The sequence below is a fragment of the Scophthalmus maximus genome, chromosome 19, assembly GCF_022379125.1.
Source record: "Scophthalmus maximus strain ysfricsl-2021 chromosome 19, ASM2237912v1, whole genome shotgun sequence".
Classification (NCBI taxonomy): Eukaryota; Metazoa; Chordata; class Actinopteri; order Pleuronectiformes; family Scophthalmidae; genus Scophthalmus; species Scophthalmus maximus.
The window spans coordinates 10,324,954-10,338,439 of NC_061533.1; the positions used below are offsets into that span (position 1 = coordinate 10,324,954).

Sequence of the window (13,486 nt, forward strand, 5' to 3'; positions counted from 1 at the left end):
CAGTGAGATAACCACGGCGGGTCCCGTTCAACGTGGTGCATCTTAACGTGCACTCTGTAACAGTGACCTGCTGTAACCCTGAACGCTGCAACTGGAGAAGAGGCTAGAGGGTTTTTAAGGACAGGATTAGATGTTTTTTATTTTTTGCTGTTGTTGTTCTGTGAGGATGAACTGTTATGTCATTATATTGTTGTGTATAATGTATGTGTCTATTCAATAAATGAAATAATAAAAACAGAAGACAAGGGAAAGCAGGGATGTGATATCACCGCACCAACTTCCAAATTATTTTGAAATATTGACCTTTTATTTTAGAAACATAATAACAACCAAAAGTCAAACTATGTAGAACTGTGACTTAATTGCAAACAGTCAACTGACCATAACATTATACGTATATACTGAATCCATTCATTCAGTTGGCTAAAAATATCACAATCCTAAATAAGGCATCAAATTGCAGTATCACAATCACAATAGGGCTTTAAATATTGTGTAGACTTTCATTATAGTACATTCCAAGGTGTAATGTTCTTTAAGAGAATATTAACTATATTAACAGCAGAGTGAGTAGGCTCAGCAACATTTAAGAGGTCTCCATGTCGGAAAATTGTTTCCTTTTCTGTCACCATTTCTCTCTTAGTAACAAGAAAGCAGCTTCAGAAGAGTTATTTTTCAAGCAAAGTACATCAGTTGTTCAGTAGATCAGTATTTCCTGTAATCGAATTACTAAATTCAATGAATAAAGCTTAGATTTCTATATGTTGGACCTGTATGCTTCAGTATACTGCAGAAAGAGGAGGTGGGAGGAGGCTTTCAGGCATAGAACGGCTGGTAGCCGCTCCTCCGGCTGCCAGTTTGACAGTTGATCACGCATACACTCAGCATCCCAAAGAACTGCAATGGGAGACATAAAGGTCGTCAGATACAAGCTTGCACTTAAAATACATTTTCTGAAGCAGCATAGGTTGTGCGAGATTAGATCTGAAGTGGATCATAAAGGGTTAGAAGTACTTTAACTGCTGTATGTGAGTAAGTTAAAGGCCAGGATCAAGGACTGAATAAAATCTCTAGAACATAGGATTCTGATGTTTTGTTCCTTGTAAGATCACCTCTGAGTTCAGCTTTCTTAGGAAGATCACTTTGACAAGCAAACCTGATTCAGTAAATACATACTGGAATGTTTTACAAGGTAGCCATCAACGGAACTATCCATGTACATTACCCTAAGTGGATTTGAAGACAGGTGATCATCTATTTAAATTTCAATCAACAGTGCATCAGCTTGTTTTTTCATCCCTGACAAGCTCCAATACATATCACCACCACTGCGAGGTCAAGTGATCCATGCACAGTTGAGTAATGTGTGGAGCCTACTGTTCCTGAAAAAAGATGCGCATCTGTTGCACTGACTGGTTTGAATGTCCCATATCAGTTGACTCAACAGTTTACTGTGTGGGACGCACAGTAACGCTCTTTGTGTGTTGGGTCGCGTCCAATGAACGCGTTTTTACCTTGATGATGGCGAAGCCCAGAATGACCAGCATGGCGTAACGCCACACACCCTCGATGAGGCTCCCAAGCTTGACCTCACAACCCTAAAACACAAGCACAAGTGTAGAGAATATTATCAATAGACTCCACTGCACGTCAGAAAAGTTGGCCTGAAAATGCCTGGAAGATAATTTGCTTGTTGCTAATACCAAACAAACATCTTACAACCCCCCCCATAAGCACACGCCACGGCTAAAGTGTGATTTTACAGGATTTACCTGCACGTTGAGCAGGTCCGGTTGATCCATTCTGCCAGTGCACTGCGTGGTGTTGTTTTTACAGCAGGACAGAGGCACTGTGTTGTTGTGGCTGGTAAACCAGGTCGTGTTGGACCAGCTGGTGTAGTTCTTAACTCCACAGCACTGAAGCTGCAGAAAGAAAAAAACAAACAGGTGATTAAAAAAGTATGATCAAATCAAAAATTAAGATCAAAATAGAGGGAAAGGTAGATGCTAAATGATAAATGTATGTGGGAAGTATCTACCTGCCAACATTACTATTAATCTGCATACAGTGAGTGAAGGTACAGATGATATTTAAGGATGTTGGAGGTCTTGTTTATTTTTGGACTGGCACACTTAATTTCCTGTTTCTCACAGTGACTTTTGACCAGAGGTGTGAATTTGCTGCATCTCAAAGCATGTCCGTGCAGAGGACAACTGTTTTTAAAATGTGTCCATCCTGTTAAGATTTACAGTTTATTTTCGCTGTGCTGCAGATACCTTAACATTAGGGCAGGCTGGAATGATATTTTGAACATATACGGCAACACTGATATACAGTATATCAAATAATTGCACAACTATTTTATGGGCTATCCACTTATAACACATTTGTTTCAGAATTTTTGGAAAAACAAAATAATCTATCATATGGAATAGATGAGGGGTGAGCGAATGGTTTTACAACTTTTCAGTCCTACTCAATAGCTTTTACTGTATTTTCTACATCTGGCCATGTATACAAAGGAATAATAAGAAAATACACCACCAACAAGATCTATATGTATATAAACAGTGTTTTATTTTGTCTTTTTACAAAAAAAACGCAAGAGAGATTCAGACAGACTGAGGAGTAAAACGAAAGAACAAATAAGGAAATGAAAGCAAGCAGGTGAGAGAGAGAGAGAAAGCAAGTAAAGCGGAAGAGGTTGAATACAATGAAAGTACAAACTATTTCTATACAGACAAACATATACCAACCTGACTCTGCAAGTAGTCCACACCTTTGGTCTCAGTGCCCTGTCCGTCATACTTTGCAAAGGACTCATTCATAGAGCGCTCCAGGTCTCCGCTTATCTGGAGAGACATGTACATGATTTAGCAGTTTTAAAACAATGGAGATTCAATAGATCCCTAATAAAGTGTATGCTCAACAGCAAATATTGTGGGACAGATAATACATATGTGACTCACCTTGCCCTGGTAGATGAAGCTAAAAACCAAAGCAGCCACTTCAGCCGCGAAGATCGCCATGATGATCAGAAAGAACTGGAGAGGAACAAAAGGGGGAAAGGTGTAAAGAAAAAAAGGAGATATTGGAAACTAAGCGAAATGATAAAACTGAAGCTAAAGGCAAAAATAATTTGGACACCAGAATGACAGATACAAATTCATGACTAAAATAATACATGTTTGCAGTTGCACTTTCACCTTCACGCTCCACTGCTGTGAAAGCAGCTGTAGAGTCAGACAAACAGACGCGAAGAAACTGAGAGGATAAGCGAAGCACAAATCATGGCCTACACCTAACACACACACACACACACACACACACACAAACACACACTTACAAAGCTGAGGCCAAATTTGGACTCCCGGAGAGTGGAGCAGCATCCGATCAGACCAAACAGGAACATCACGATGCTGATGCCGATGATGATGGCTGCTGGGACCAGTGCATACTTGTCCTGAATGAAGCTGTCAAAGTTGTTGTAGCTCCTGATCACATAGGCACCGATGTAGGCCAACACCGCTCCTGCAGCCTGCAGAGGGAAGGAAATGTCATCATCGCATGTTACACATCCTAGTGTAAATATACAGTATATAATCAGTAAAGAATTACCATAATATCAAGTATAATAATCACACATTCCCTTATGTTTGCCATTGATGTTATTCTGGGAATAAACTATTTGAGTATAGTAATAAGGTAATGGATCTGCAGCTTTTCCAGAAAACCTCAGAACCCATCGACCTTGCATTTAACAAACTACAGCACAGACCAACACACACTGATATAATTGATGGGATTTGTCACATGATCTGTGCTTTTCTTTCTTGAAAGCATCATGTTCGTACATCCGTCACAAAGTGAGAGGAAACGGCACCTTTTCAACCTACCATTAATCAATATTGATATATGAATCTTTTATGTAAACTTATAGTTAAAAAAAACAACAGAAAGTTGAATATCTAAACTGAATTATAACATTTCAGCTTCTTTTTCGAAGGTACATAAGATAGAATCACACGGCAGCCTGCCCATAACCATGAACACCCTTAAGAATAGAGTGAGAACAGAGCTGCGTGTCAGAGCACTTTAAGATTGAGTACAAAGGGATTTGTTCTGATGAAGTTATCTGATATGACCTCGTATGATGAAAAGAGGCTGTAAAGGTCACTGAGGGTCTGTTTCTGTGAATTCAAATGTACTGTAGATAAGTCACAACACCATCACGACTTTTCCACAAATCATGCTTCACTGGTGATCACTGGTCATGAGACTGTGTGCGTGTGGGCCAATTTTGTGCATATACACAACACAGACCCAAAGATAATGACACTGTTAAAAATGATCTCTCATTTTATTGGAAAAATGACAACTTTGTTTATTCTGCTTTCCATATCTTTTTGGCCAAAATACAGGGACAACTGTTATGAAACCAATGTTGGTACATATTTATCTCATCATCGGCTCTCCTGACTTCCTGTCGCCCTTTGAAACTCACAGTATCAGACTTCTTTCAAACTCCTGTCGGCTCTCAAATGAAGCCCGAGGAGAGCAAAGAGTGTCTGCAAAGGGATGAAAGCTAATAACTATAAAACAGGAGTACACTCAAATATCTGTGGTAAATCCATTGTCTTGGGGTAAATGGGAGTAAGTTGGCCTTTGCATCAGAGACGGATAATGTGTGCCAATAAGACCAACAAATTATTACTGGGGAAAAAATGTGTGTGTCTTTGGATAAGTGCCCATTTCAGTATCACTTCTCCTTTAATGACATGAGTTAGGCTTTACAATAGTGTGTGTGTGAGAATGTGTGTTTTGTTCGGCCTTACAATCATTCATCCCTCAGTTGAGCCTCATGACTCACTTCTTTTAGTCACTCCATAGTCACGGGATCCCTGTACAGCACAGTCTCCCCCCCTCCCCAACAAATGGCTCACCCCTAATCTTTCCAGAAACTCTGATCTTGTGCCTAAGAAGCAGCACAAAGAGGCTTACACAACATATTCTTCCCCAGTGCACACCACCTCTGTGGAATGTGAGAGACCTCTGGGGCGACGTTTCTTGATCTGTGTGTGCATGACTCCAGCGGATGCCCGCCTGACAACCGTCCAATCGTGTTTCTCAGACCAGGTTTTACGGGGCAGGCGTAATGTACGTCTGGCAGACTGGGAAAGAAAGCGGCCTCGATGTGGTGTTTCTTCCACATATTCGGAACCTTTTTCCCTCTTAAATCACCCGAGTTGTTCAGAAGACAACATTTTAATGCAGAATAAGATGCATAGGCTGATTGAATATTACAATAAAAAAGGAACCATGTTTTATCAGAGCAGTTGTGAAGTGAATTTCATTCAATTTACTACAAAATACCGGAAATATTTGAAAACGTAAGGGATTTGTCAAAAGATTTGGTTACACTTTTGTGGGTTTGTACAACGTTTGCCAGCATGAAATGATTTCCTACAGACGTAGCAGTGGGTCAGGCAGACTTTAGAAAGATATGATGATATATTGGTTGTATTATAATTCTCTTTCAGAGTTGCAGTTCATCTTGCTCAAAACGAGGAATTTTTCGTCACTGTTTCAGATTGTTGGCCTGATAAATCAGTGGAAAAAATTGAAGACGGGTGCTCACCGTTTTATTCCAATACATGGCCTTGTTTTGTAGCATTAGACTGTTGGCAAAGCAAAGTTAGCCCCACATTCTTCATTAAAGAGCAACAAGCGTGACAGACTTACTGAGCTGCAGCTGTAAAAAAAAAAAAAAAAAAACAGCCCCTAAAGTGGGTCTTTTGCATTTATGTGGTTTATAAATGAGACAGGATGATATGGAAATGTCAAAAAAAAAATACCCACTGCATTGTATGTAAAAGATCTTTGTAACATGGTGGGGATGTGCTGTGTTGAATGCCTTGCTGGTGAGAAATAAAGGGGAAGCATGGCTTTGTAATATAGTGAAGTACAAATCCAATAAACCCTGAACATTCAAAATAATTCACAGACTCGTTAAACACTTGTATATTCTTGTTGGGGGACATGGTGAGTGTGAACTGCGACGAGGAAGTAATTCATTGAAGAGAAGAGAGTGAATACAGGATCAGGACGTGGCTGTTTGGATTTAAAAGATAAACCATGTCTGTGGTTTTGCAATGGAAATACACACAGGCCAAATTTTTCATCTTACAGTAATCTAATTACACAGACATGAGCCGCAGACAGACAGACACACAGACAGAGGACTCGGCCCCCTTTCAATATCCATTTCCACCGCACTGTGCAGAGAGAACTGAGGGCTGTTTGACCAGTGAGGACAAGTGCTCATAGCCATAGTGAATTTATTATATTATTCATCACTTTGACCAAAAATAGCCAGATATAAAAATCTAGTCAGTGACTCAGTCAGTCAGAGTTCAATAGAATCCGGGCAATAGCCTCACTGATTCCCATGAACTCAGTTGCATCCGAGGAGTTTCGGCAATCACAACTCACTAATTTTAATAGAATGAGGAAGTGTTGCAGCTATGGAGATAAGAATGTGCGGGCCAGGAAAAAAAAAAAGGAAGAGAAAAAAGAAAAGAAAAGAGAACTGCGCCAGGCTACCAGGATGTTCATCAAGTGACTTCTCTGATCTGAGCTGTACAACACGGAGCAGAGCAGACAGACAGACAGCTGAATAAGAATAACGACGATTGACCAGGGGAAGAGGAATGATGAATTATCATATATATAGATATAGATATAGATATATCTATATCTATATATATCTAGATATAGATATATATACACATTGGCAGGTGGAGAAACACCAACACAACGACTTACCCAAAACACCAGGCTGAGGAAGAGGAGGATGGTCTTGGACGTGAAAATCCCGCAGTCCATGTTGCCTGGCGGAGGGATGGAGAGATGGAGAGATGGAGGGATGGAGAGTTGGAGAGTTGGAGAATTGGAGGGATGGAGGGATGGAGAGACGGAGAGATGGAGAGTTGGAGAGTTGGAGAGTTGGAGGGATGGAGAGGTGGACGCGCGAGTCGCCGGGGTCCAAGTCTTTATAGAAGTCGCAGAGGCTCCGATCCGCCGCCGACGCGTCTCGGTCACAAGTTGCCCGCAGTTCGTCTGACTCCGCGGTGACGGACCGTGGTCACATGGTCACATGCCTCGGGGAGCAGCAGAGCCACTCCCACGGAGGGAAGCGAGGACTCACAATGCGTCAGGATCACCTTTGTTTCCAAATGTAGGAGTTTGTCAGTTTCACAGTGCTCCGCTTTTCTTTTTCTTTTCTTTTTTTTTAAACTTGTGCCACAACCCTACTGTACACGCAGGGGTGTAGCAACAAAGTTGGAAAAGCCTGGAATCAAAAGTTTATTTTGCTGTTTGTAATTAGTGTCATGATATAAATTAAAAAAAAAAAAAATTGTCTGAATACATTTGCTGAGAGCTATGTATGTTAAAGAACTATGTATAACCAAAAAAAGAGCGGCGGTTCTCTCAGGGGCCCTCACCCCCTTACAAAATGGCACAAAATGGTTTAGTCCGCTCATGAAGACTCAGCATGAGTCCCACTACACCACTTTATTTTATTTTTTTGCCATTTTCAGAAGTTAACTTGACCCAACAGCTGCACGGTGGTGTCGTGGTTAGAGAGGTCACCTCACGGCAAGAAGGTTCTGGGTTCGAGTCCCGGTTCCAACCAACCAGGGCCTTTCTGTGTGGAGTTTGCATGTACTCCCCGTGTATGCGTGGGTTCTCTCCGGGTTCTCCGGCTTCTTCCCACAGTCCAAAGACATGCAGAATGGGGTTATGTAAATTGCAGACTCTAAATTGACCGTAGGTGTGAATGTGAGAGTGAATGGTTGTCCGTCCCTGTATGTGGCCCTGTGATAGGCTGGCGACCTGTCCAGGGTGAACCCCGCCTCTCGCCCAATGTCAGCTGGGATTGGCTCCAGCGCCAGAAGGAAAACAAACCAAGGGAAAAACCATTTCAAAAGGCTCAGCTATTAACAAACTCCTACGACAGCCCAGGATTTGGTGCTACGCCCCTCGCTAGGTCCGCGTACACACGTATCAATATGATTGCGTACTGGCTGAAACTGGCAGGTCATCAATATGTGGACTTCTTCAAAAAGGTTTAAAAGGTCGTCAGATTACAGTGACAGTCCCCAAACGTCTTCTTCTCCTCAGCAGACAAATTATTCTGTCATAAAAAAAAAGAAGAAGAGGCCTGTGAGAATCAATGCATCAATGACTTTATTACCCTTCAAACGAGGGGTTGGCAGTAAAATAGCACAAGTGAGCTTGAAACAAAAATTTGCCCAATGAAGTTAACGTTTTGGTTTTGTTATAGTGAAAACACGCCAATCACTTTAATCAAAATCAAATCCAAGCTGCATGTAAAGGCAGTGGTAAATATGATTTTTTTTTAAAGATCTGACTTCCTCCACTGGTCCAAGTTCATCTGATCTGAGTCGCCAGCTTCATCCTATCTTGTTGACCTCTGTTGACCTCTCCAGTCCCTGATAGAGTGAATTCCAAGATTTCTAAAAAAAAAAAAATGAATTTAAAAGAACACTACTGACAGACTTCAAATCGGAATTTTTGTTTAAATTAATTTGCCGTAATAAATACTGTGTGTGTGTGTGTGTGTGTGTGTGTGTGTGTGTGTGTGTGTGTGTGTGTGTGTGTGTGTGTGTGTGGGCGGAGGAGGCACTATCAGTACACTACAGAAGGCAGTGCCAATATTTTCCCTCACACATCCACAGACTCACACACACTGTATCTCATATACAGATAGAGGAAATAAAACATAGTGGATGAATTCTCTATTGTTTGACCAATTTATTAAAGTTATTTGGAAACATTTCAGACCTACTGATATTCCTGATATTCCATTGGCTACACATAATATAAATGGCGTATTATGTTTGAAATCTGACTTCATAGTTCAAATTACCCGCTATACTTTACTAGCCTACTCTACTGTACATTAGACTCTAACGTACAATAATCCTCAAATAATTTGTGCTGTTCATTAACCAAAAACATTACAGACTGGAGTATAATGCCATTGCTTCATTGATCCTTTTGTTATTGCTTTATTTATTCTATTTATGCAGAGGACACAGCATATAAGGGAATTATTATAATTTTTTTTAAGGCATCATGTCCGAGATCAAGTTTTTGCTATTTGGTAAGAAAGAATCTGAATTTATCCATACATTCATAATGTGACTGCATCACTCGCTGGTCATTCCATGAACCAATAAATAGGCTAAACTTAAAAAAGAACCAGGGAATTAATCTTGAATTTGTTTCTTGGGCTGCCCCTCCTCACAGGCTGATAACTCTAAAAAGGCCCATCTCCTTCCACACAGAGGAGACACACAGTAGCCTACAGTAATATTTTCAGTGTTTTAATATGATGATATAAAACTTTATTTTCTGTTATTTCACTCCACCCCTCACACTTTTACTACAAACGGCCCTTGCTTCTGTATTTCAGGACTGTATATCTATTCAGATGGGTCTGCAAGGCAACTGTGTTTCTTTGGTCATATTTACATTAATTTAATTAGCCAAAACAGATGAAATACAACTAAGTTCTGTAGCCAGTGTATAACACAGATGACTCTTTAACCATATTTAGCCATACAAGTCTGTACTTGATCATTTTGAGGGTGTTACCTTGTTAAAATGTTCAAAATACGGGCCTAAAATTACACTTAAAAAATGCCAGCTGGTAATTGCGCAACAAACTTCTAGATATATTTTATCAAATCCCTAAATTAAAATATAGATATAGACAGTTAAGGTAATGCTGATTCATATAATGTGCTATTCACATAGATATTTTACATTTTATGCAGGATCTTTACAGAATAATTTAGCTGGAGAAAACACAAACCCTTATCAGGTTTGAGAGGGAGAGAAGATGAGCGCTGTGTTGTGGCTCACTCTCCACGGTTCTCATCAGGGCTTTATCAACGCTGAACCTGTCAAGAGGGCAAGCAGAGATATCACTCTTCAGTCCTTGTTTCTCTCTGAACCTCACTCATCCGATCCTGGAACTAGTGCTTTCACAATGTCTTCAGCTGGGAAGAGAGCCAAGTCTCGGAGGAAGAGGACGGGTCCCACGGTGTCAGACTTGATACTGAAGGCCATGTCCGTGTCCACAGAGCGCGTCGGCGTGTCCCTGCCTGGCCTGAAGAAGGCTCTGAAGGCTGAAGGATACGACGTGGCAAAGAACAACGCCAGAATCCTCACCGCCATCAGACGTTTTTTGGCCAACAAATCCCTGGCCCAGACCACGGGCACCGGGGCCTCGGGCTCCTTCCAGCTGAACAAGAAGGTGCCCGCACCTCAAAAGAGGAAGGTGGCGAAAAAGACCAAAAGGACCAGTGCCAAGAAGGCAGCCGGAGTTGACACTCAAGCAGCCAAGAAGTCACCGAAGAGAAGGAAGAAGGCAAAGAGTCCCAGGAGCGACAAGAGAACCGCTGCAGCTAAGAAGCCAAGGAGCCCGTCGAAGACCATGCGGAGGTTCGCCAAATCTTACAGGACCAGAGCTGCTGCCAAGAAGTAAACACTCTCCCACTGAACACTACCTGCCAGTGCTGTGTTTAACTGTGTGGACTAACCTTCTGCATTACATTCAAATACTTGAGTTGGTTTGACCTGTTTTAAAGTTTTACTGCAGTAGACAATACTGGATCTGCTGTTTACACACACCCTTTCCGCTGTAGTGTGCAATGAAGTCAACTGCAATTGTTGGAAATAATAAACCTCTTTTCAATTCACAGAGCGTGTCATGTGATTTTATCTTTCAAAAAACTTTGACTTTCACAAAAAGAATGAACAATCATTTTGTGGTTCTTGCTCTCGGGGATCATTGATGATGGCAGCAAACACGTTTTTGGCGCGTGCTCCCAGAAGAATTTGGTTTTTTTACGCACCGTTACGCACGGGAACTGAGACGTTCAGCTCTGTGTAGTTGCATGACGATCATTACTTAAAGAAACGCTGTTGTGAACAGGAACAGTAGCGCAAACAGCCGCCGGGGTCACGTGTCAGCTTGAAAAACATATTTGTGTTGCTCTTTGAAAACTGGCCCACATCTGCCATTCGGTCACCTATACAGCTTTTGTCACTCACGTTATAAGAACTGGTAAGGACTTGTAACCTGGTAAGAAACCTGAACCCCGAACTTCATTTAAGTTTTAAGTTTTTGTTGGCACCTATTCCATTTGAATATTGATATGTGCGGAACAGTGGGTGTGACCAGGCTGATCATAAAAAAAATGGCAGCTGACGGTGACTTGCAAAACTCAGTTAATCACCACTGACAACATAGGATCAACGGGCGTGACGTGCCGTTTCGTTGAGGTTGCAACAACAACAACAACAACAACAGGGCTTCAACAACAACAGGGCTTCAGTACGCCTCGAGCAAAATTGATGGCAGGCCGAGGATAAGCGTGTCATCCTCACCCAAGATCCTGATGGGATTCAGAAAGCAGATTGCCATGGGGTACACAGTTTTTCTTAGTAAATGTAAAGAGTATGACACAAAGCTATGATCCATAACCAAACCCAATTTAGAGCACTTTGTAATAGTGCTCTAAATTGGTACTAAATTGGTGCTCTAATAGTACACTGAAGCGGTGATTTTATACAAAGAAAGGTGACTGGGGCAGCTGCAAAAATTCTTGAGCTGTGTTTGGTGTCATGTTGCCATCTAGTGGATCGGATTCAGAACAGCTTTTCACGTCGACCAGAAAGTAGAGCAAGAGCTGTCAGAGAGCGCAGACCTCCTCCCAAGGCTGAGCACAGTCCCCTCCCAGTGGCGAAGAAGCCTTAAAAACGAAACGGATCACCTGTTTGCATGGCCGAGAATGATCGTTGATCAATGATCAAGACGTTGGTTGCAAAGTATTCTCCTAGTTTGAAGCTCCTGTTCCCCCATAGAGAGATACTACCCCTACTTTGTGTCAAAATGTGATTGATGGTGGACAGGTGTTAGACTTCACAAGACTCTGTAAGCTTTCACCTACATTGGTTTAGGAAATGTAGGTTAAAATATCATTCCAATTTAAAAATTATCATTTCACCCACATTGGTGTAGAAGGTGTGAGAAGGAGAAAGCCGAGTGTAATAAAACTCAAAACATTCACAGGCAATGAGAAGGGGGGGGGGGGGGGGGGGGGGGGGGGCAGACCCACATAAATTACGTGTTAGATGTTTAGTAACATTTTCAACTTATTTCAAAGTTGTCAAAGTCACTTAGCCATTGCTACTTACATTATAAGCAACCTAACTCCTTACAGCTCCAAACATAACGCGCAATATTACAGATTCGTATCCCCTCTGTTGTAAAACCGCATCTCCGGAGGTATTTTGGTCTCATCCCGTAGAACAAGGAAATGATGATTGATCTATTTTAATAAATAACAGAAATGGCTCTTTTACATCAGAAATCACCTGAGTGCACCCTGGCTGAATTGGATCTCTTTTCAGCTCCCACGACACAATTATTCATAGAGGATCAAAAAATGTCAAGAATATCAACCCCTCTCTGCGCTGGGCGACAACTCTCCCACTGAATTCTTCAAACGCCCGGAGATGGCGAAAAGTATCAGGACCTGAACGATACCATGCTGCATCTTCGGGTAAAAATCACAGAGAAGGATGGATCCAACATCCCAGCCGATACGGCGCTCATCCATTATCCTCTCAATACCATTCCCAAGCATACTCTACCCCATCTATAACGGCGTAACCGTCTACAAAGTATGGACCGATCTCCCCCCCCCCCCCCCCGGTTTAGAGCGTGTTGGATAAAAATGTTTTTGGAATACGCAACCCACCCCAACTCACGCATGGTGAGGAAAGACAGAGAGTCGACGAATCGTAACTCGTAATCTGTTTCGGTTAAACAGATAATTTGACTACCTTGCATTATGATAGAGGGTGTCATACCTAATTCTACCATGCATCTGAGGATCAAGTAACTGTCAAATCCTTTAGCATTGTGAGCTATAAATGTAGCTTTCCGATACTGAGGCTTCCTGAAATTCCGGAGCAACTTTTCGACACACCCTCGACCATAAGCTATCCATTCTTCACCCCGTAAAGATTTTGTACACACCAGATAGGGTAGGATGATAGACCCCACAGACTTCATGAATACACTTGTGATCTGTACAAGCAGAGAAAAGCTTTTTACACTTACACGGGCATTTGTGAAACTGCTCGCAGGTACTGAGGTTCAAATTTGTCAAAGGTCTAGACTTTTTGTGTTTGACATAGCAAGCGCGTGTACGCCATGTCCTGTTGCAGTCCGAACAGTATACAGGTTCAGTATACTGAGTACTGCAGGCAGGATCGAAGCAGAGATTGCAACGACCAGGGCAAAAGTGCTCCTCGCTGTGCTCGTAGCTTCTGTAACAGTAATTGCAAACATGCCTGACCCCCAAAAATCCTTTGACAATTT

At 41.8% G+C, this 13,486-nt stretch overlaps 3 protein-coding genes across 4 annotated transcripts in view; 1 reads left to right on the forward strand and 2 right to left on the reverse strand.

Moving 5' to 3' along the window:
• Positions 1-285: 285 nt before the first annotated feature.
• tspan36 (tetraspanin 36) lies at positions 286-7,253 on the reverse strand. Its single transcript, XM_035638792.2, has 7 exons — positions 6,826-7,253; positions 3,347-3,538; positions 2,970-3,044; positions 2,757-2,852; positions 1,773-1,922; positions 1,515-1,598; positions 286-897 (listed from the first exon to the last, which is right to left on the reverse strand). The coding sequence occupies exons 1-7, from the start codon at positions 6,883-6,885 to the stop codon at positions 817-819; spliced, it is 738 nt and encodes a 245-aa protein (XP_035494685.1). The 5' UTR covers positions 6,886-7,253; the 3' UTR covers positions 286-816.
• A 974-nt stretch (positions 7,254-8,227) lies between these two features.
• Positions 8,228-13,486, reverse strand: part of smarcad1a (SWI/SNF-related, matrix-associated actin-dependent regulator of chromatin, subfamily a, containing DEAD/H box 1 a) — a 48,734-nt gene continuing 43,475 nt past the window's right edge. For both annotated transcript variants that reach the window (XM_047328946.1, XM_047328945.1), the window contains exon 23: positions 8,228-8,540. In XM_047328946.1, the coding sequence (XP_047184902.1) occupies positions 8,455-8,540 (86 nt within the window). In that variant the 3' untranslated portion in view covers positions 8,228-8,454. The remainder of the gene's footprint in view (positions 8,541-13,486) is intronic.
• On the forward strand, positions 9,917-10,793 carry LOC118313398 (protamine-like protein). The gene has a single exon (XM_035638791.2). It carries the CDS (start codon positions 9,932-9,934, stop codon positions 10,577-10,579), a length of 648 nt encoding a protein of 215 aa, XP_035494684.2. The 5' UTR covers positions 9,917-9,931; the 3' UTR covers positions 10,580-10,793.

Coding starts and splice junctions, on each gene's coding strand:
- LOC118313398 (XM_035638791.2), top strand. CDS start 9,932: ATGAGCGCTGTGTTGTGGCTCACTCTCCACGGTTCTCATCAGGGCTTT.
- tspan36 (XM_035638792.2), bottom strand. CDS start 6,885: ATGGACTGCGGGATTTTCACGTCCAAGACCATCCTCCTCTTCCTCAGC. Junction 3,539..6,825: donor TCCTCAGCCTGGTGTTTTGG/GTAAGTCGTTGT, acceptor TTCCCTCTGCAG/GCTGCAGGAGCGGTGTTGGC. Junction 1,599..1,772: donor CGGACCTGCTCAACGTGCAG/GTAAATCCTGTA, acceptor CTTGTGTTTTAG/GGTTGTGAGGTCAAGCTTGG.